At 38.4% G+C, this 20,501-nt stretch overlaps 1 protein-coding gene across 12 annotated transcripts in view; it reads left to right on the plus strand.

Annotated features, from left to right (window-relative positions):
* Positions 1 to 20,501, plus strand: part of TENM2 (teneurin transmembrane protein 2) — a 478,752-nt gene that overhangs the window by 257,516 nt on the left and 200,735 nt on the right. For all 12 annotated transcript variants that reach the window (XM_033517641.1, XM_033517643.1, XM_033517644.1 and 9 more), the window contains one exon: positions 683 to 892. In XM_033517641.1, coding sequence (XP_033373532.1) covers positions 683 to 892 — 210 coding nt within the window. The remainder of the gene's footprint in view (positions 1 to 682; positions 893 to 20,501) is intronic.

A 20,501-nucleotide genomic window follows, 5' to 3' on the forward strand; every position in this document is an offset into this window, starting at 1 on the left:
TGGAATGGATTAATGTAAAGTTATGGGAGTCCACAAAAGAATAAGATACATAAGTATGAACATTTTTGTTGTTGACTTGATCACTGCTTTAGGTGACCAAGACCATATTGATGCTGTGGGCTGAGATATTTCATACCCATTAAGGATTGGGCTTCAGGGTTGGAATTAACCTGGCTGAGCAGGAAATTCTGCTCCTACAGCTCTGGTGGAGAAAGCAATGGGAGAGGAAGGACAGCAGAGCTGAGAGCTGCCAGCCCAGATTCCAGCTTTAGCCCATCTCCAAAGTGGAATAATTGCCTTTCAGTCCTGCTGTCCCCTCACATCTCTCACTGGGATCTGGGAAGATCCACAGCATTGCAGGAAGAACCTTGGCTTGAAGAAAGCCCTTGTATGGTTGTTTCATGCTTCTGAGAGATTTCTGTGCTGAAGCAATTTTCCTGGTTAAAAAATTAAAAAAAATAAAAACAATCAGCCCAGTACTATTATTTTAAGAGATTTACAGATGTGATGCAATTTCAGGAAGTGTGATAGAAAGGGACAGGTTGGTACCAGTGGGGAGATTGAGGGGCTGTTCATGGCAGTAATTGAGTGTAACCATGGACAGTTACAGTGCAATTACTTGGCTGGGGGGTTTCTCATTACATTCATGGCTGATCTTTGATCCCTCTGTCCTCTTTCCCAGGTCGTCCCATTCCACCTACATCCTCGTCTAGCCTTCTCCCATCTGCTCAGCTGCCCAGTTCTCATAATCCTCCACCAGTTAGCTGCCAGATGCCATTGCTAGACAGCAACACGTCCCATCAAATCATGGACACCAACCCTGATGAGGAGTTCTCTCCTAACTCATATCTGCTGAGAGCGTGTTCAGGGCCACAGCAGGCTTCCAGCAGTGGTAAGAAAATTGCAAACATATGGAGTTTGTTTGTGACATGTTTGTGCCAGTTTTATGCATTCTTTTTTAATGTGCAAATGTGTTCTTGCATCAGCAGAAAATTGAGAGCATCTATGGAAATGGGGCAATGAAAATCTTACTGGTTTATTTAATGGAAAATTCCTGGAAACACAATTCATCATATATGGTGTTCCTTCATTTTACTATAGAGAGATTTTTAGTTTGAAGTATGGTAGAAGCTGTGTTCAAAAATATTATTGAATTCTTGTCATCAGAGGGATTTATTTTTCAAAGTAAGTTTCCTGCTCCTTGTTGCATCTGGTAGGAGAGAAATGTACACACAATGGTTCTTTGTTCTGCATGGGCTAATCTAATATATCATTTGGTGATGAGGTTTTGTATCTTTAAAATGCATGTGGCTTCTGCCAGTCTGTGTCTGTTCTTGTTTCTGAATCTGTCTGATTCTATACTTACAATGTCACATTTAACTAAGATCTGCTATTTTTCAGCAAATTAATTCTTGTCTTTCAGGCCACTGTTTTAAAACATTTGCAGCTCTATCAGTCACGGAATCTGTAGTGCCTAGGGTTTTCTTTCTTCTTTTTTACCTCTTTTCATTTTTTTTTTATTTTAATTTTTATTAGTAGGTGCTCACTTTTCATTTTGACAGCCAAAACCTGAGGAGTGAAGATGCAATCCCTTTTTAGAAATACCAAAAAATCAAAAGAAGCTATTCTAGCACCGTTTTTTTTAACATAGATGTGTTGTATGTTATTTAACTGAACACAATAGGTTTTCTGTGCAGTTTCTGGTCTGTGCTGTGAGGAGGCAGCTCTGAGAAGCACTGGAGGTTGTGAGGTTGGGACTGTGGGGTGCACACAGCACACCTGAACACCCCCTCTAACAGGGGCTGGGGGTGAGCAGGGAGCTGGATTTGAGACACAACATTCCAAGTGGATATTAGGGATAAATTTTCCCCTAGGCTTTGGTTAGAAGAGGTGGCCCTGGGAGCCTGCCCAGTCTCTGTCCTTGGAGCTTTTCAAGAACACGTTGGCTGAAAGCCTGAGCTGCTTGCTCTGACCTCAGAGCTGCCTTTGCTTGGCAGGGCGCTGGACTGGGCACCTCCTGGGGCTCCTTCCATCCTGAATTATCCTTTAACCCAGGTCAGGAATGCTAAAATGTAATTGCACAAAGAAATAATAATTCAGAAATTGAGTGTGCCTCCTTGCTCCTCAAGTGTATTGATATGGAAAACACGATGGTGCTTTTGAGGGGGTTTCAAGAGATTGGGAGTGATCTGGGAGCTGCAGGTCTCAAAATCTGTAAGGGGCAACTCTGCAGAGGCCGTGGAAGTGGGGAGGGGGTCAGGAAGGGATTTATCTTTGAGTCAGTGTAGTTTCATGCCTTAGAAACACTCGAGGCCTTTGCAGGGCTCAGCCATTTCTGAATAAGGGTGATCCAGCTGATTGAAGAGTCGGCGTGTTTTCAAAAGGTCTCAGCAAAATTTGTCAGAAAATGCTTTCAGGGAAGCATTTCAGCTAACATGGGGTAAGAGGGAAGGCTCCTGCATGGTGAGCAGTTATCTGAAAGACGGTGAGCAGAAGTTGGAGCTTCCCAATGAATTTTCACAGGACATTAAAATACTCAGAGAAGGTGGTGGGGTAGGAAAATAGGTGATGGCAGGGTGCTAAGAACGAGATCAGCTCGTATAAAATCACAAAAGCACCTGTGAGTCCAAGTAAGGGGGGAATAAAATGACAGGGGGCCTTAGGGCAGAGAAATGTAAAGAGATATTTATGGAAAAAGCTGCTCTGGTTCCTGGGTTGGTGATGGATCCTTACCTGTGCAGGGAGGAATTCTTGCCTCATCTCAGAGCTCAGGAACAGGGAAACTTCACAGCTGAAGAAAGGAATAAAGAGTGAGAGAACTCGTCTAAAGGGAGAGGTGGATCAAGCAGTTGATGAGATTTTAAAGGGGAGTGGGAAAAGTAAATGGGAGAGGAATGAAATAAGGAGAAGAAAATCAAGGTCAGGGAATGTGAGCTAAAAGGAGACCTGGTGGATTCTTGAGTACTTGGTAATTACAGCCACTGCTGGGACTGAGGGAACCAGCATGGCTTTTCTTGGAAAGCCAAATGAAGGAAGTGGCCATAAAACATCAGAAAATTTGATGGAAGAGCTCTGTATGTTTCATTTTAAATCATAATCACTGTTTCTTTGTATCCTTAAAAGCTTTGTGTTTGATAATTGTTACTGTGGGCTGACCCAAGGAACCTTTTCAGCATCCTCTGATTGGCTTTGCTTTGTTCATGCTACATTTTAACACCTTTTCCCCCACATATCCCATTTGCTTCTTTAATAAACAGCCATATAATATATAATGACTTTTAATTTTCAGGGTATAATATAAAGATGTCCTTTTTTTATATTTTTTACCATACACACATGCATAATTGCTTGATCACTGCAGAGTGTTCTCTAGCATGAGTTCTTCTGGACTTGATGCATCCTCTGGAAATTAATGAGCATCTCCTAGTGGTGTCACTTTTTCTCTTTAGTTATCACAATGTTTCTTTATAGAATTTATAAGAAAATGCAACAGATTATGACATACATTAAATTGGAGAAAGTTATTACTTTTTGTGGATTATCATTATCCTTGAAAGATTTTCAAGATGGCTTTTGCCATCTACATGACAAGAAGAGGTTAATCATGCTGTGGTTGTGGTTTCGGTATTTTGTTTTTGTTTTTTAAGTTCCTTTGGAAACTTAACAAAATAGACATTTGAGAGACAGTAATTAAATGTAAATATTTTGCTTAAATTTGGGCTTAGGTTAAAAAGGAAGATTTGTAAATGCTCATCTGTAAGGTTTAGATCCAAGATAATCTTCAATCTTTCATAAATTTTTTCAAGCAATTTCTAGCTTCTTCTTTAAATTTTCCAATCCTAGTCTTCAAAGTACATGCTGAATATTAAATATTTGCCAGTGTCTTTTACTAATTACACTATAGAAGTTTCCTCTTGTTTGTCTGATTGGATACTTCTCTTGCTTCAAGCTCTGTAATTACAGGGTGGCTCCTCAACAGGTTTAAGATTAACCTTTTTGAATATGAGGAGCCACTCATCCATGTGTGCTGCCCTGTGCCCTTCAAAAGAACCATGCTTAATATATATGGAAAAAATCATTTGCCTGAAAAAATTACCTAATCAAATATTCTATCAAATGAGCAACCTATTGTTGATATTATGAAGGCCTTTAATCTACAATAAATCTTTGTTAGAACTCATCAGAACTCCCAGTTTGAGAGAAATGTGATTATAGCACTCTTAAAATGACATTACATCATCGGGGTGATTGGTTTATCATTTGGAGAAGCGACATCAATCATAACTAGCATAACCACACAGTAAATGAATTCAACCTTTCTACTGCAGAACAATGACACAATAATTGCTCAAAATCAGACTTGAAATGAAATCAGAAAATGCACTTTCTTTAAATATGATGTTAACCTAATGGAGTATATTATTAAAAATCATGTTTGAGGTAGTTCTATGTAATTAAAAATATGTGAAAATGTATTCCTTTTTTCTCTCATTAGAACCTGTTTCAGCTGCAGAATCATTTTCTATGCAACAAGATATTATGCTGGTTTTAATTGAACTCCCATCACTTACATTCCTCTGCTTGTATTTCTTAATATAATATGCAGCACAATTATATGTGATGAAGGACAAGAGGTTTTTGAAATCTGGTGCACCTGCTGATAGTATTTTGAAAAACACAAACATTGTAGAAGGAAATGAGACCTTTTACCTGTGAAAAGTTAGTGGATTTTTTTTTTCCTTTTAAAAGAAGGTCAGTTCCTGCCATACCATTTCCTGAGATGGTTTCTTACAGTAGGAATAGGTTTATTTCTTCTTCTTGTATGTGTTTTATCTATTTTTTTCTGCTAATAGAAGGTGACTCAGCTTGTTGAAATGCCATTTTAATGGCTTCAGTCAAAACACAATATAACAAACAGGCTGGTTTTCAACCTTATGTGAAAAAAAGAAAAGGGTTTTTGTTCTATGCACCTTTGCCTTTACTGGAGTGGATTTATTGCTATTAAACCAAATTTTGAACTCACAACAATTTGTTTGTTCATTTGTCAGTCTGAGTAAAAGACACAGGATAGACCTACTCACACATCAGGTTTTCACATAATGGATCCATAATTGGACACATTCATCAGCTTCAGCCACTCTGGCTGTGAGAAAGCAGAAGCACAATGATCTCTGGAGTATTTTGATTTGGGGGAAAATTCCAGGCTGTGGTTTAGATACTGTCATGATTCCCAAGAACTTGCTGAAGGGGGATGACACCCATTTTTTCGGTGTTAAGGTGACTTTTTGGCTCAGAAACAATGGCACAAACCATTTGCTCAATGTAACAATATCTGCCCACAGAGTGCTTTGGATGCTGCTTAGAGAACAGGGTTTGATTTGATTTTTTTTCACAAGCAGTTTTTGTCAGCAAGGAGAGAAGAAAAGAGAAACAGGTTGGCTTGAAGGAAATAATTGTTGTTCTTTCATGTTGTCTGTTAGTTAGAGTTGAAATAAAGAATAAGACTGCCTATTGTGTGGAAATATCATGTAAAATATCAATATTCATTATATTCAGTATAAATATCTAGATGGATCTCCTGTGTTCCACAGATACTACCTGTCTATAGAATTTCATTATTATTAATGTGTAATTACCACCACCTCCATCCAGTTTAATCTAGTTTGTAAAAATCTTTTCTGAAAGAAGCCAGAATTTTCATTAATGCACTGTTGCTGAAGGACTTATTTTAGATCCTGTGCTGGGAGTGCTTGGAAGTGTTTGTTTTATAGCCCTCTTACAATCTGGCATCAAATAAAGAAGTATTTCTAGTTTCTACTCTATAATGCAAACCAAAATGCAGAAGTATTGTCTTCTTTAAGAAATAGTTACATCCCATCAGGTGATTAAGCATCACCCCCTACTGAATGGAGACCTCAGTTTTCTGTACCTATCAACCTACAGGACAGAAAATACATTGGCAGCCACAAAAATGGAGAATCCATAGCTTCTTTTTTTTAATTATTATTATTTTTTTAATCCTCATGAATGATTATCTTGGGTTTACTTAAGATAAATAAAGGAGTTTGGCTGGCTCAGTAGGTAATGAGGACAGAGCAGCAAGAAGGGAGGAAGGGAGCTGGAATCTTCCTCCCTGTGTCAGTATTGCAGCTGGGGCCAGGAGAGAAGGTGTTGTTTTACTCTGCTGCATGCTGTGTGTACTTGTGTTTGTTGACTTTTGGTTTTCTTTTGTTTGATCTCTGTGCATCACTTCTGGGATCAGTAATCAGAAAGAAATCAGAAAGAAAATTTTGAAGGAAATCCTCCTTTGAAGGAGGCCATCACTTTCCTGTCCTAACTGCTGTATGTGATTAAGAATTCAGCAGCATCTTTCTGAATCTCTTTCAGAATATTGTGTTGTAGAATTTGTCAAGTTATGCTTAAAGCAGCAACAGTTAAAATCAGTTAAGGTTCCAGGTTTCTAAATTATGTCCTATACTTTCCTATAACTTTCTCCAAAGGGCAGCCCTACATTACAGCTGTGTACACCATTCTCCTGAGAAGGGGTGCTTCTTACTCAATATATTCACAAGGAAATGCCATAAGGAGCTTTCTTCTGATGTTGTTATACAGCAATGCAGAAAAAGGGTGGTAGGTTGATCATTTTCACTTCTGTTTCCAAATTAAAATAATTTGTTTGTTTGTTTTTGCTGTGGAGCCTGGCCTAGCTTTGAGGTTGTAAGCAAGAGTGTCTTTGTACACATATTGTTTAAGCAGTGTGTGGATGTAGCAGCAAGGCCTTGAGATAAATACATTTTTTCCAAATTTGTTTCTAATACTTAAATTCTCTAAATCATTAATGACCAGTTACATTCTCATTCTGTTGCATCTCTTGAGCACTGAGTCTAATTTTAGAGCTTAGAACTGGAGTTAGAAATGGAGGGAACAGCATGAACAATGTTTTCCCACTGGAACCAAAGGGTGCACTTTAGAAAAAACATCAGATCCATGTTGCTGCAACTATTACTGATATTATTGCTGCTGCTAATCTCTGTACCCTGTGTTGTTGATGCCTGCAGATGTCTGAATTTCAGCCAGAAGACGTGATTCTAGATATTAAGATATTGTAGAAACATTCTGTTTATTAATTTATGAATTCATAATAACAACAATCAAATCTCAAACAGAAGGTTCTATGGTAATAAAAATGATAATGAATTACGAAAAGCTATAGAATTGAGAACAGACTTGAATTCTGTTGTTTACAGGTTTTTGAAGCTCACCATGGTTTTGAGAGTTGGGGAGATTTTTTTTCTTAGCTGCTTTTAATTGTAATTTGAAGGTTTGTAAATGTGTTGAAATGGGAACCCCTGTAGCAATAAAAGCCTCCCAGCAAAGCAGCTGCAGCATAGACTTCCCAAGTTTCCTTTTCCCTGTGTATTGATGTTTTCTGGCAGCTCCCCTGATGGCTGGGCCAGTCAGGCCTTTTCTCATTACCAATCTTATTCTGCCTCATGGCAGCTATTTAGAGATCACCAATATCTGGGAAACTTTGGAAAGCTTTTGAAGCCTTTCAAACTTAAAGGCTCAGTATTCTTGCTCTGTGTCATTGCACCAAGAAAATCAGTGCCTAGACTTGGTACCTTGCTTGAGAGCTGAAAGGCACTGAGGATACTGCAATTATAAGCAGAAAATTATTATTTTTTTCCTTCCTTTCGTATGCTGAGTCCAGATGCTGCTTGTGTGTTTTTCCTTTGTGTGTAGAAAAGGCTAAAACTGTTCTTGCTAACAGTCTCTGCTGTAAGTCATGCTGTGTGGGAAGAACTTTACAGGCTTTCTAATAATTTTGTGTTTTGATACAGAGTTTTTAATCTTCTGAACTGCATCTCCCTTTCATGGGTTGTGGTACAGTCCTGACAATTTCCATCATGGGTAGTGCTGCTGTTTGTGTGCAAAGGCAACATTTAGAAAACATTTCATGTTTTTAGCTGCCTACCAACACAGTTTGGTAGCTGACTGAAAGTGAAGAGTTGAGCAAATGCAAATTGTGTTTCATGTGCTACAAAGCAGGGAATCTAAAATTTAGGGTATCATTTTTTCAAAATATTTTGCAATATTTGCATGTAGAAGGTTCTGTGGGTGGGTTGGTTGGTTTTGTAACAGCAGAAAGTTTAATAACTTCCTTCTTTCTCCCTATAAATCCAAATAAGTGCCATTACAAACACTTGAAAGCAAGGAGACACTTTCCAAGAGTCAATATCTTGTCTTATGGATTTTCTGATTTTGATATGCCATACACTTCTGGTTTATTTAAATGATAAATTGTGTGTTTATCTAGTGCTTAATTATTACTCCTAGTTATAAAATTACATTAATGGATTTACAGTTTTGATACCTGTTTCTAATATGATTATAAATATTAGCATCTTATCAGGCAAACTGTAAATATATGTCACCTATTTATCACATTAACATCTCTAGAAACTGAGTTTGTCTTCATATAAAGCATGATGAAATCAATCAAAATTAGGGATTTTTTCCTTCAGAAGATACTCAGTCTTATTTTTAAAAGTGCAGGAGATGGGAAACTTCAGTGCATCACTGGAGAAACATATCAGTGGTTACTAATTATTCTCAGTATTATTTTTTTTTCTTGCCCTACTAATGCCTGACTCTTTGCCTGGCAGTTCTCCCATGCATGTCTGCAACGTCCCTTCAGCATTAACAGAAAGAGATCTGGACTCTGTCATTTTACTCTGAATATTTTTCCCTTTGTGTCTCCCTGCCACAGCCCTGTTGCCCTCTGGGAGCACATGCCCTGAAAGGGTTTGTACATACAGATGTATTGATGAAACTTCTGCTGAAAACAGAGCTCAGCAAAGCAAAATATCCTTTCCTGTTATTTCCTGATGCAGCTCTTCAAATGCAGTAGGATATATTGTAAGGAGGACTCCTGTGCCTGCATCACTGCATCTTCTGCTGCTGCTGAATGCTTTTGCAAGCCAGGATTTTGTCTTTCCTACAGTCTCAACTTCAGCTGCCTTTGGGTAGCTTGTGGCACTGCTGCAGTGGGAATGTAATAAAAATCTGTGATTCCTCCACTAAGCAGCTGCTTTATTTTGGTGCAGGGTTACACAAATTTCTCCTGGGAGAAGAAGCAGATGCTGAGAGGGGCTGCAGTCAGAGCTGAGCGTGGTGCTCTGGTGCTGCTGCTGCTCACACCGTGTGGAGCTGACACTGCTCCAAGGAGCCAGGAACTCCACTGCAAGTCTGAACTGATCCAGTTCCTGTGTAATTCCCACAGTGTTTGAAACAATTGCAGACTAAAACTACAGATGAGGGTTTATTTTTTTTCTCATGGAAGCAAATCAACCAAACGTTGCCTTTTTTATTACATTGCAAATATGCATAATTTATGTTTCTGACAGATCATTACACAGAAAGTTGAGGACTTTGAATGTTTGTAGAAGTTAATTACTGGCCTGAGCAAATGCTTAATTTTCAGATCGATTCACATCAAGGCAGAGAGGGAATCTTGTTCCATTTTGTCAGCTCCCAAAATGATCCCACAGCTCAGTCTATCACATTCACAGGTGACGGAGATTTTGTCTCTGTTCCATTTGTTTGGATTCTGTGTTTTCTTCCAATCTGTAGCAATGCTTCACTTGCTCCCAGTTCCCCAGGTTGCTTTTATTGCAGTGACCTTTTCTATCCATGTAGGATGCTATTTGTCATTCCCCTCTCCTTGGATCCCTGCCTGGCCCCACCAAGGCACTGCCTCACGCATCGCCCCCGTACAATGGCTCCTTTCTGTCTAATGCACTTGTGCTGGGTGTCATGGGGCTGGAACAGTGGGATCTTCAGAAACTGAGCTTTTCTCTCCTTTTATTCATGTCAGGGGTAATGATTTGTGAAATAAATAAATGAATGCACACCTACAAGCAGAGCCATAACAGCATCCCTACAACTGCAGTGATAACTGGTGCTTATCTTGCGTAGTTTGGATCTGAAATAAAACAACCTAGTAAATCAAAAGGAAGGAAAATTGGAAACTTGGTATGGAAACTGGGTTGTTTTGAGATGACTCCTTGTACCTGATGATCTGCTAATTTAGGAGTATAACTAGAACACTGTAGAAAATGAGAATGACTTTTTATAAATGATAAAATACAATATGTGGGCATAGAAGCCTATATACCCCAAACCCCTAAAAGCTGTGACTCTTACTGTGCTGATGGATCTTTCAAAATCTGCAAAAGATTTTGGCTGTGAACTGCCATGTCCCAAAAACTCCATTTGTAATAACAGAAAAATTCAGTATTGTCTTAATACTCCCTAATAAAAAATTTCTGACCCTGTTATTTTGAAAGGTCCCTCTTGGTCTTCAGATCTGGAGAACAGTTGTTAGCATGGAATTAAATGCAAAGTCTCAACTTTGATTCTCATGATTCAGGAAGAACTCAGAAATCTGGACTTTAATATTGTGTAGTGAATTAATTAAATCTGTAATGTATACAACACGGTAATTATTTGGGGGTGTACAAATAGCTTATTCTACTGGAGTCAGCAGGAATTCTGTACACTGAACACCAGGCTAACTCCTCAGTTAAGTAATGAGGTGTGAAATGTTCTGCCTGACAAAGCAGTGTTGAGCATGTTTGTTCATACTTTTTTTCCTGCAAACAGGTGGATAATTGTTTCACTTGACAGAAACCTGTCAATTATAGGGACTAGCAAATATGGAAAGGTGTAAAATCTTTGTTAGCTTGTGAGCTTCAGGTTTCTGAAAACATGATTTTAAAAAGTAAAATAATTATAATAATTTACAAAAGTTGAGAGGAGGGAGTTTGGGGAGTTGGAGCTGAAGAGGCAGAAGATGGCTCTGAGTGATTCTTTCTGGGGCTGAGGCTGAGAACAGGGTCTGGGCAAATAAAACCTTTGTGACCCTGCCATGAAGGTTTCATCAGCTCCTGGCACCTGCATTTCCAGCTTGCCTGAAAAAACTTGCTGCAAAGCCATGAAGGGGTAACGTGGAGGCCAAACAAATTAAAATGCCAGTGCTAAGACTTGGGAGAGATAAAAGAAGAAATTTGGACTTTTCCAATCAGCAAATTTGGTTAGGAAGAGCAATATGAGACACTTCAATCTACAGGAGAATGTGGGTTACTTTTTCTCTTACTCTGTTTCAACCTTTCTGTTTTACTTTCAGTGTGGGTGAAAAAAAGGAAAACACTTAAATTGTCAAAATGAAAGGTGAAAATCTTTGCTTAAAAGTGTTAAAAATGAAATGGTTCTGAATTTCAAAAACTAAATCCTTATTGTTTCTGCGTTTTCCAAGTCTGTCTCTTCATTCTCTATCTTTTTTCAGCTGAAAATATAGCAAAATTCAGTTAGATATTTGTGAATGGGTTGTCTCCTTGTGGTCTGAAGCAGGCACTAGGCAGAAACCTGTTAGAATACAGCTTTTATTCTAAAATCCATTAACTTAGTGGACATGTTAAGGTCAGTCAGTTATACTTGTGAGTGCTGTCTGCTTCTGGAGAAGATGGCAAAGAGAAAAACAGGGTGCCTTGAAGAAACTAAGGAATTTCCAAGACTTAAATTTCCAGTTTGAGACTGACTTGAAATCATGATGGGATTCAGAGGTTGTGGAGAGTGAGATGTAGGGACAGGCTGGGGACTGGTGGTTCTGGTACTGCAGAAAGGCTGGTGAGGGACTGTCCTTACAGAACTGACCAAAGGAAAGGGCTGGAGACTGGCTGGAAGCTCACCTTGCCGAGGTGCCCTGGCAGCAGCTGCAGGCCAGCCCATCTCCCAGGTGGCACAGCCATCCTTCCCAATGACTTACAGGAGAAAGGCACATCACAGAATCACAGAATCATCGGGTTGGAAGAGACCTTCATGATCATCGCGTCCAACCCATGCCCCAACACCTCAACTAAACCCCACATCCAGTCTGGTTTTAAACACATCCAGGGATGGTGACTCCACCACCTCCTCAGGCAGAACATTCCAGTATTTTATCACTCTTTCCATGAAGAACTTTTTCCTGACGTCCAACCTCAATTTCCCTTGGTGCAGCTTAAGGCTGTGTCCTCTCTTTCTGTCAGTGGCTGCCTGGAGATGATACATAGCAGTTGTCATCCAGATGTACATAGATGGCCACAAAACTTTCTTTGCAACTACAGGCCAGTTCCAAATATCTTTTTCCTTCTCTTTATTTTCTATTGTTGACAGCTGGAAGGATTCCACAGCCTTGATTCCTCAGTTCCTCCGAGACCATGCCAGAAATGCAAATGCATTAGGAGACTCTTGTTTCAATTTCTTTTTTTGGAACAATTTCCATTAATATCCTGCTGTCACAAAGCAACTGGTGCTGTTTCACAGCTCTTTATCAAGGCAGTTTTATTCTGGGGAGCTGCAGCAATTGCTCATTGAGAGCAGGAGCCCCCCAGGGCAGCTGACTCTTCTGGGAACACCCAGCAGTCCTGTAGGGTTCAGCTGATGCCAACTGCTTCATGTTTAACATTTACATGTCTTTGAGCAAATTACTGCTGGTGGATCCTGCTGGATCAACAGCCTCTGCATCCAGTGGTTTCTTCACAGCAATTGGATTATAGAGTGGTATTTTCTTTATAGAACAGGCAGGTTCAATTTGGATTTCCAAATTCCTAAGGGATATAGAGGCACAAATTCAAAATCTGGATGGCTGGTTTGATGTTTGTTTGGTTTGGGTAGGATACCTGGGGGTTTGTGTTTGGTTCTTGGGGGATATTTGAATATCCACCTTAAATACTTTCCCTTTTTTCTGAGAATATTAGATTTTGAAAGGTTTTTAATAACCAATCTGTTAGGTTCATTTGATTAACGAAAAAGTCTGTCATTATATGCTTATACTGAGAGGATCTACAGAAATACGACTGTTAGGTTTAAATTGGTGTAAAAATTTCGCTACTCAATTACTTCTTATTTCCACAAAAAAATTCTCAGCTGATTTTATGAGAAAGTACCTAAAATGTTTGAGAAAACTGTACTGAGATTGTATTATTTCACATTGTAGTTTCAATGTAGTATTATCAAAACCAGAAAAATAATAGGTAAAGAAAACATAAAAAGGAGAACTTCTCCCTCTAGTTTTTCTAACCCCATCATGTGTTTTCTAACCAAAACCCTTTGTATCTCCCCGTTAGTCACCAGTCTCAGCCACTGTTAGATTTGTGTTCCTTTTTCCAGGCCTAAGCTTTTGTTTTCTCACTGCAGGGCAGAACAAATGTCCTGGTGGTTCCTTCAGTTTTAGTGTTTCTGTTTTTCAGCCCCTGTGCTGCATTAGTGGATAGCTCTGAACTCCACACAGTGTCACCAAGCTCTCTGCACATTCTGCTCAGACAAAACAATCCTTCCAGGCCTGACATCCAAGGTCACCATCACAGCCCCAGCCCTGAGAAGTGAAACAAAAGTAAATTGGGGTGGAAGCAAACTGGGGGAATGTGACTTCATTAGCTGAAGGTGTAATTGGACAATTAACCTCTGATATGCACACAGACCACACTGATACCTGCCTGAGAAACTCATGGCCATTGTCCATCTTGGGTGTAGCCTCTGCCAGGCTTTTGCACTGCCCAAGGTGTATCTGTTAGGGCCTTTAATAAACACACACTTTACTCTTTTAACTGTCTAGCCTCTGTTCCAGGTGGCCACTCCAGGGCATCACTGGCTGGGAGCAGTGGGAGCTTCCCACAGCAGCCCAGCCATGAGAGCAGCTCTCCTGTGGAAACTGCCCACTTCATATTTTCATGAGATTTAATGCCTTCTTCCACTTTTGATTTGCACTTTGGGACCTGTTGAAGGTATGACACATGGTTAATTTAACAGTATCACAACAATATGTGAATGGTGCTGAATATTCCCTTGAGTGAAGCTCACAGGGATGGAGAATGTTCAGGGCAAATTGTTCAGATGGGGAAGGAGCTGTGGCTGGGCTCTGACAGGCTCCGTGAAATGGAAGGGAACTGATTTTCTTGCAGCTCTCCCAGCTGCTTTTATTAATCTGCATTATTAGATGATGGTTAAAGGCTCTCTAATGATTTCTTGTTTGCACCCTATTCATCAAAATTCACATAATGAAGCTGCTTGCCTGCTTTTATTTGTTCTTAAATCTTGTTTGAGGCTCTAACTCGGTGCCTAGTGCTACTTTTGGCACTTTTTCATGTGGCAATCTCTGTTTCACAATTACAAAATGTAAACCAGTGGAAGGATTCTCCATAGCTGAATTCTCACTGCTAAGCAAGGTGACATAAAGATATTAAACCCACTCATATTTACAGGTGATGCATATCAGGATATGGATAGTTTTTGTGTTGTCTTAATGCAAACATTAAGATTATTTTTTCAATAAATTTTTGTGTCAACTTTTTTCAGCTGAAAGTGTTAAAAGCTTATTACAGGACCAAAAAATGAATAAATGAGTGAGCTTGAAATAGCAGATTTACTGACTGGTCCACTGCAAACATTATATATTAGTCAAGATAGAGACAGTACTATGAAGAAGTTTTTGAATGTAGAAACAAACTTCAGGTTTCTGTACTTCCATTGGGCTTGGTTGAATCCTTTTCATGAAACATTAGAGATTCAATATGGATTAATATTAAATCACCAGGGGAAAAAAAGTTTAATTTTCTCAAAGATGAGACAAATAAAAGAAATATAACTCTGTTGTTTTTAATGACAGCAAAGTTAGGTCCCTTTTTTGAATATTGGAAGAGCTCCAAAAAAGCCATTGGCACTTTCCCTGGGAATTCTTAAATATCAGTGGCCCAGAGCAACACAGAGTTCTGCTCTGTCATTATAGAGGATTGTTATGCCTCACATAGGCATTACTGCACTAATCAATTAAACAGGAATTTGCATATAATTAAAACTCCATCATAAAGGTTTCTGACAATAAAATTTGTGTCTCCACTTATAAACACAACATATATGAGGGAAAATGTTTTGTGTAATGAAACAAATTAAAACAGCAGTGGATTTCTAATTGAACTTGGAATATCCATGTTTCTTCTAGAAATGGAATTTCCCAAGTGAAATTTACTGGCATATTTTGGGTGGACATCAAATATGACATCACCTAGCATGTCATATGATGAAATGGACCTTTTTTTATCCTCTGGAGATATTAGTGGAATATTCTGATAGTCAGTAAAGCAAATATTGTTGTCCAATAGAAAAGGATGATCATTAGGAAGAACAGAGCAATTAACACCTGTGCTTGCATCTTTCACTGCTCCAGAAAATGAGTCCAGCAGAGATGATGTGCAGATAAACAGGTGCACATCAAGATTGGTTTTGTTTCTTAAATCTTCTAAATCTTGAAGTCATTACTTTTTAAAATGATCATTTTCTTAAAACTTTTATCTGTAATGTGATAGGAAAATTTTGAAAGAATGGGGAAGAATTACACCATAGGAAAAAAACAAACAAAAAGAAACAAAAAATAAATACAAAATGAAAAACAAAACAGACAAAAGCTGTTCTGTAGATTTATTTTATTGAAGTGGTTGATTTTGATTTTTTTATGAGGAGTCTTTATTTGAGTTTATTTTCAAATATGAAGGATTTTAGAGCACTGGTCTTATATATAGCCAATATCTTAGGATGAGAATAAACACCTAGTTATTTCTTTAATCTGAACACATTTTTTCTCATGATGTAAATAAGCCAATCCCTTTTTTTACACCACTAAAGACTATTTTAGCCCCTTTGGTTATTTCAAGACTACTATAACATTTGTTATCAGTAATATTCCATCAGATATTATTAAATAGATATTTATATTGTTAGATGTGTTTGGTTATTGTCTATATCAATATCCTGGAAACCTGTAGAGTCCATAGGTGATTTTCATATAGGGCATGTACATATAGAAATATACATAAACATAATCCCATGGTCGTGTTCTCCTTCCCATCCATACAGGTACAAAAATGATTTTACCCAGAGTGGGAGAAACACATTCCACTGCACAGTTTATGTATCCTGTATTTTGTCAGTGCCCAGCAGATGGTGGATATTGTATCTGAAGCTAAAGGAAACAAAAATTGCATGAAAATTCTATGTCCAGAGAAATAAGTCACGTAAAACTAAAAAAAAATCAATTAATATGAGCCAAGGAATGATGGAAAGGTGGGTGATGACAGACATTAGTGATGGCAGGACTTTGAGGCACTCTTAAAAATTATATTCTGTGCCAGATTTCTCATGACTTGCAGCTGTCATTTAATCACTCAAATCAGCTTTTAGAGTTTCAGAGGGTCAGAGGAGAGAGAGTTATAGTTCATTTTGAAAATGTGCTCATTGTTCAGGCAATTGCTCTTTAAAAAAACCTTACTCCACAGTATTGAATAAGCTGAGATTTGCAATTTTCAGATTTCTGCCTGAAATCGTCTTTGGAGGAGTTTTATTTAAGTCTTATGTTGCTCTTTATTGAAGGGAATGAGGAGTCATGTAAAGTTGTTCCCAGACCTTTTCACGTCAGAAATGATTTGGAATTATTTCATACACGCTTTATTTCCACTGATGTTGGCCAGAAATTCTGTCTTACACTCGATAATATAACCTTGAAATTCATTAGTCTGGTAGCTGGGAAATGTACAGATGGCAGGTTTTGGCAAGACAGGGAATTTGGTAAAGGTCTTCTCTGTTTGAAGTCAGTGATTTGATAGTTGATTTATTTATCACTGCTTTAGTGTAATTTAAATGAAAACTTAATTAAGCAAGCTTTGATTAAAATTCCATATGAAGAATGTAAATGGTAAATGATAATTAATCTCAGAATTGCTAAAGTATTGAAAATAACAGAATGTCTCCCATTACCTGTCTGGTGCTTTTTTTTAGGAGTATCTCTCCAACTCCCCTGCTGTGTTTTTTCAGAAAGTATTTTTATGTAATAGTGTTCTGTCCTACCAAATTATAGACTGGTTTAATTAGCAGCAGCTCTTCAAAACCACAGAGTGAACCTCAAATTGTCACAATTATATATATATATATATATATATATATATATATATTAGTTCTTGAGCATTTCTGCTGTTGTCATTTATCAAGGACTTGAGCTCATTCAGCACCAATAAATAAATGTAAATGGGGGGAGGCTGATATTTAGGTTTAATGATGGAAATGTGACTAAGACTAAGGAGGGCAAGCAGAAATAAGGAAATGTTCTTTGGGACAATGTGGGGCTGAATTAGAAATGGTGCAGAGTGCATTTGTAATGTATTTGAAGTTTCCTCCAAGGCTCAATCACTGAGTAAAATCCTTGCTCAGAGTGAGCACTCAGCAGTATTTACATTTATAGCTGCACTTGTCTGAATCTGTATCAACTGTAAAATATCTCTGTATGTGTTGATGTGCCTGTCCACATCTGTCCATGCTCACACATTGAAAGTATATAATGTACAGAATATATTTACATATATATATGTTAGAATGTGTGTTAGAAAAATGAAGGTGAAGAAATCAGCTTGTTGGGCTTTTCTTTTTTTTTTTAATTAAGAAGAGTCTGGTTATTTGGGAAATTGTTCTGGACAAAGCAAGGAAAAGGGCATTATCTGTAATTAGAAATAATAATCTATAATTGGTTCATTTGCCATATTTCTGCAGTTCTGATTTAGTTGAACAATGTGATCATTATGCCACCAGTTTTCAATAGAGGTGTCACAATGAAAAATAATTGCAATATTCCACAATATTAACTGTACCCTAATTGCAAAAGTTTTGAAATATAATTACCATGAAAGCTAATGCGACAGGGAACATTAAGCATAATTAGTGTATTTTAAAAAAGGGGAAAACTGTTAGAAGCTTGTTATTGTCTCATAAGGTAGCTTCAAATTAGCTGGATGCAGAGCACTTTCATCTAGGTTTTCTATAATTTTGGTTATTAGCACAGACTGCAATAAATTTGTTTGACATAGCCCACACCTGCTAACCCTGCAGGAAGGAATTTCTAATGTGCACGGGACCCAGGTTTCTCATAGAATCTGTCACAATTTCCTGGGAGACAGCTCTGGCTAACATTTAGGGGGGGTTGGCTGTGGGGGTGTTTGTCAGATTTGGTTTTTTCATATACACAGTCAGCTCCACTGCTCAAATTTCACTGTGTTTAAGGAAATTTTCTGCAAAAGACTCCTAAAAATGCTGTTATGAAGAACTTTAAACAAAACATTGATTACACATCAAAAAGGTGCTCTGAAAGATACACTGTATATTACTTATCTGTTTTCTCTACAGAATAACTACATGTTTTTACAAAGAGGATGAATGTTCACTCCTATAATTAGAATTTATTTTTTGAAGTAAAGAATAACAATATATCACACCCCCTGTGTAGAAATGTTGTTGTGCCTAAATAGGAGGGGGGAAGATCCAAACCATAAGAAGCAGTGCTGGCTTTCTGCAAGATGAAATTTCCTCTAAGAAACATCTCAGAGATTTTCCTGTGGTTTTTTGGTAACATTTTGCAAGTAGAAATTCAGTGTTTTTCTAGTTTTGCTGTGCTTCAAAATTATTGAAACTGCTTTGGGAATAAGCTAGATACAAAGAGAAATATACAGAGGAACACCATTACTTTTAGTGGATATTGTTTTAAGAAACACTTTTGTTGATTATTCTTAAATTGCTATTAATCACTGAGGCTACCTTTTATCATCTTTATTTATGGTTATTGCAGATATGTAACAGATTTCTTATTAGAAGAAAATTATGTCATATCTGAGATAAAGTTTTGGATTGGATAGTGCAAATAACTTTTCCCTACAATATTCTCTAATATCTTGGCATCTGATGCTAATTTTTGGAAGTGTAATTTATGAAAAAGTTTTGTTTTCAGTTTAACTCAAGTGACTTTTAATCTCTTCAGTGTCAATCAGCATCAAGTGCTCTGACATTGCTTCTAGAGCATTTAAGATCTTATGAAAACTTGTAAGAAAGGTTCTTGTGGTTTTGGTTTTTTCCCTCAAAAGCAATTCTTATTTAATTTGAGCCTTGGACAGAGCTTTTTTCTGTGGAAGTAATGGAAGGTTTAAAACTGAGAAAAGGTGTGGAAATCCAAATGATGTCTATGGAGAGCATTATGCTAGTCAGCCATCTGAAAGCAAGCAGGGAGAATAGAAACCTCTTTTTTTCTTTCAGAAGTTAAACTGACTCATTTATCCAGCCTAACCCCATTTTCTATCATTTTCCTTTCTACAAGGGTGAGGTGTTTTATTCTTAAAGTTCTGTTAAACTGTGGACATGGAAGTCTGCAGGTATTTCTGAATAGCCATATGAGCTCAGGAGGTTAGAAAGTGTGACTAGAATTCTTCCAGCTGGGAAACAGCACTGCAGAGCCATCAAAGCAGGGGGGCAGGATCCGAGAGGGAAGTGGGAGTGTGTAATGTGACACTCACAACTGATGGCCAGCCCACAGGAAAATTTGATATTTGAGGTGATATTAGGAAGCGTGCTGTGTTCTCACTTATATCCATTAAATTAATTTTAATAGAGCAGATTACAGACTCTTCAGTGTTGTGCTTAAAGAAAGTTAGTCCAAATTTGTAACTCTCAGTAAAAGACAGCAATAAGCCTACCTGAGCTACAGAAGAGCTTCCATTTTCTAAAAGGACAAACATGGGCTGGAATGTGTAGGGCTGGAATAACTTTACCCCTTCATTTCACTGGATATTACCCCATTTTGTTTTATTTTATTTTATTTCCATCACCTTTAAACTATTTGCCTCAGCATGCAGAAATATCCAGCTGAGATTCAGGAGTTCCTCCCCACCCTGCTCAGCCCCTGCTCCTCCCTGCCCAGAGGCTGGGATGGCTCAGCGTGGAGATGCACCAGGGATAATCAGTGGTGCTGACAAGCAGCAAGCCTCAGATCCAGGCTTTTCCAAAAGGCCCCCTTTTCCAAGTGTCTCAGTAATGATGCCTGCATTGAGAGCTTTTTCTTTTGATTATTCACCAGAGCTGAGACTTATGGGCAAAACATTGCCTTCATTTGGCAGCACAAGTCAGCCCTGCTTTAGCTCAAACTGAGCTCATTGTTGTGAGCAGCCACGGCTGAACCACCCTGTCCTTCCAGAAAGGAGCTGACTGATGTCACTTCCACAGAAGACTGACAGCTCTGACTTAAAATGCATTAATGTTTATAAAGCACCTCGTTCTCATCAAAGTGATGCACAGCTTCATGGGGTTATACCTGTAAATGCAGCCTGCGTGTGTCACCTGCCAAAATTCAGGACAGGCTTGGCCAAAAATGATGTTTGGTGAAGAGAGTCTTTGTGATTCCTCAGAGAGTGCTGCAGGCAGCTGTGAAAGAGTTCATTCATGTTCAAAAGCTGTGACAGTCTTAGTTTGGTGTCTAATTTTCATCGCTGGTTTCCATCAGCCCAACACTGAGCTGCCCTCCCTGCCCCTGGCTCCAGCTCCTGCTGCTCTCCCTCCCTTTGTGCCAGCTCCAGAAGCTCTGTGTCCCTGGATGCTCA

Source organism: Parus major, chromosome 13, assembly GCF_001522545.3.
Source record: "Parus major isolate Abel chromosome 13, Parus_major1.1, whole genome shotgun sequence".
Taxonomy (NCBI): Eukaryota; Metazoa; Chordata; class Aves; order Passeriformes; family Paridae; genus Parus; species Parus major.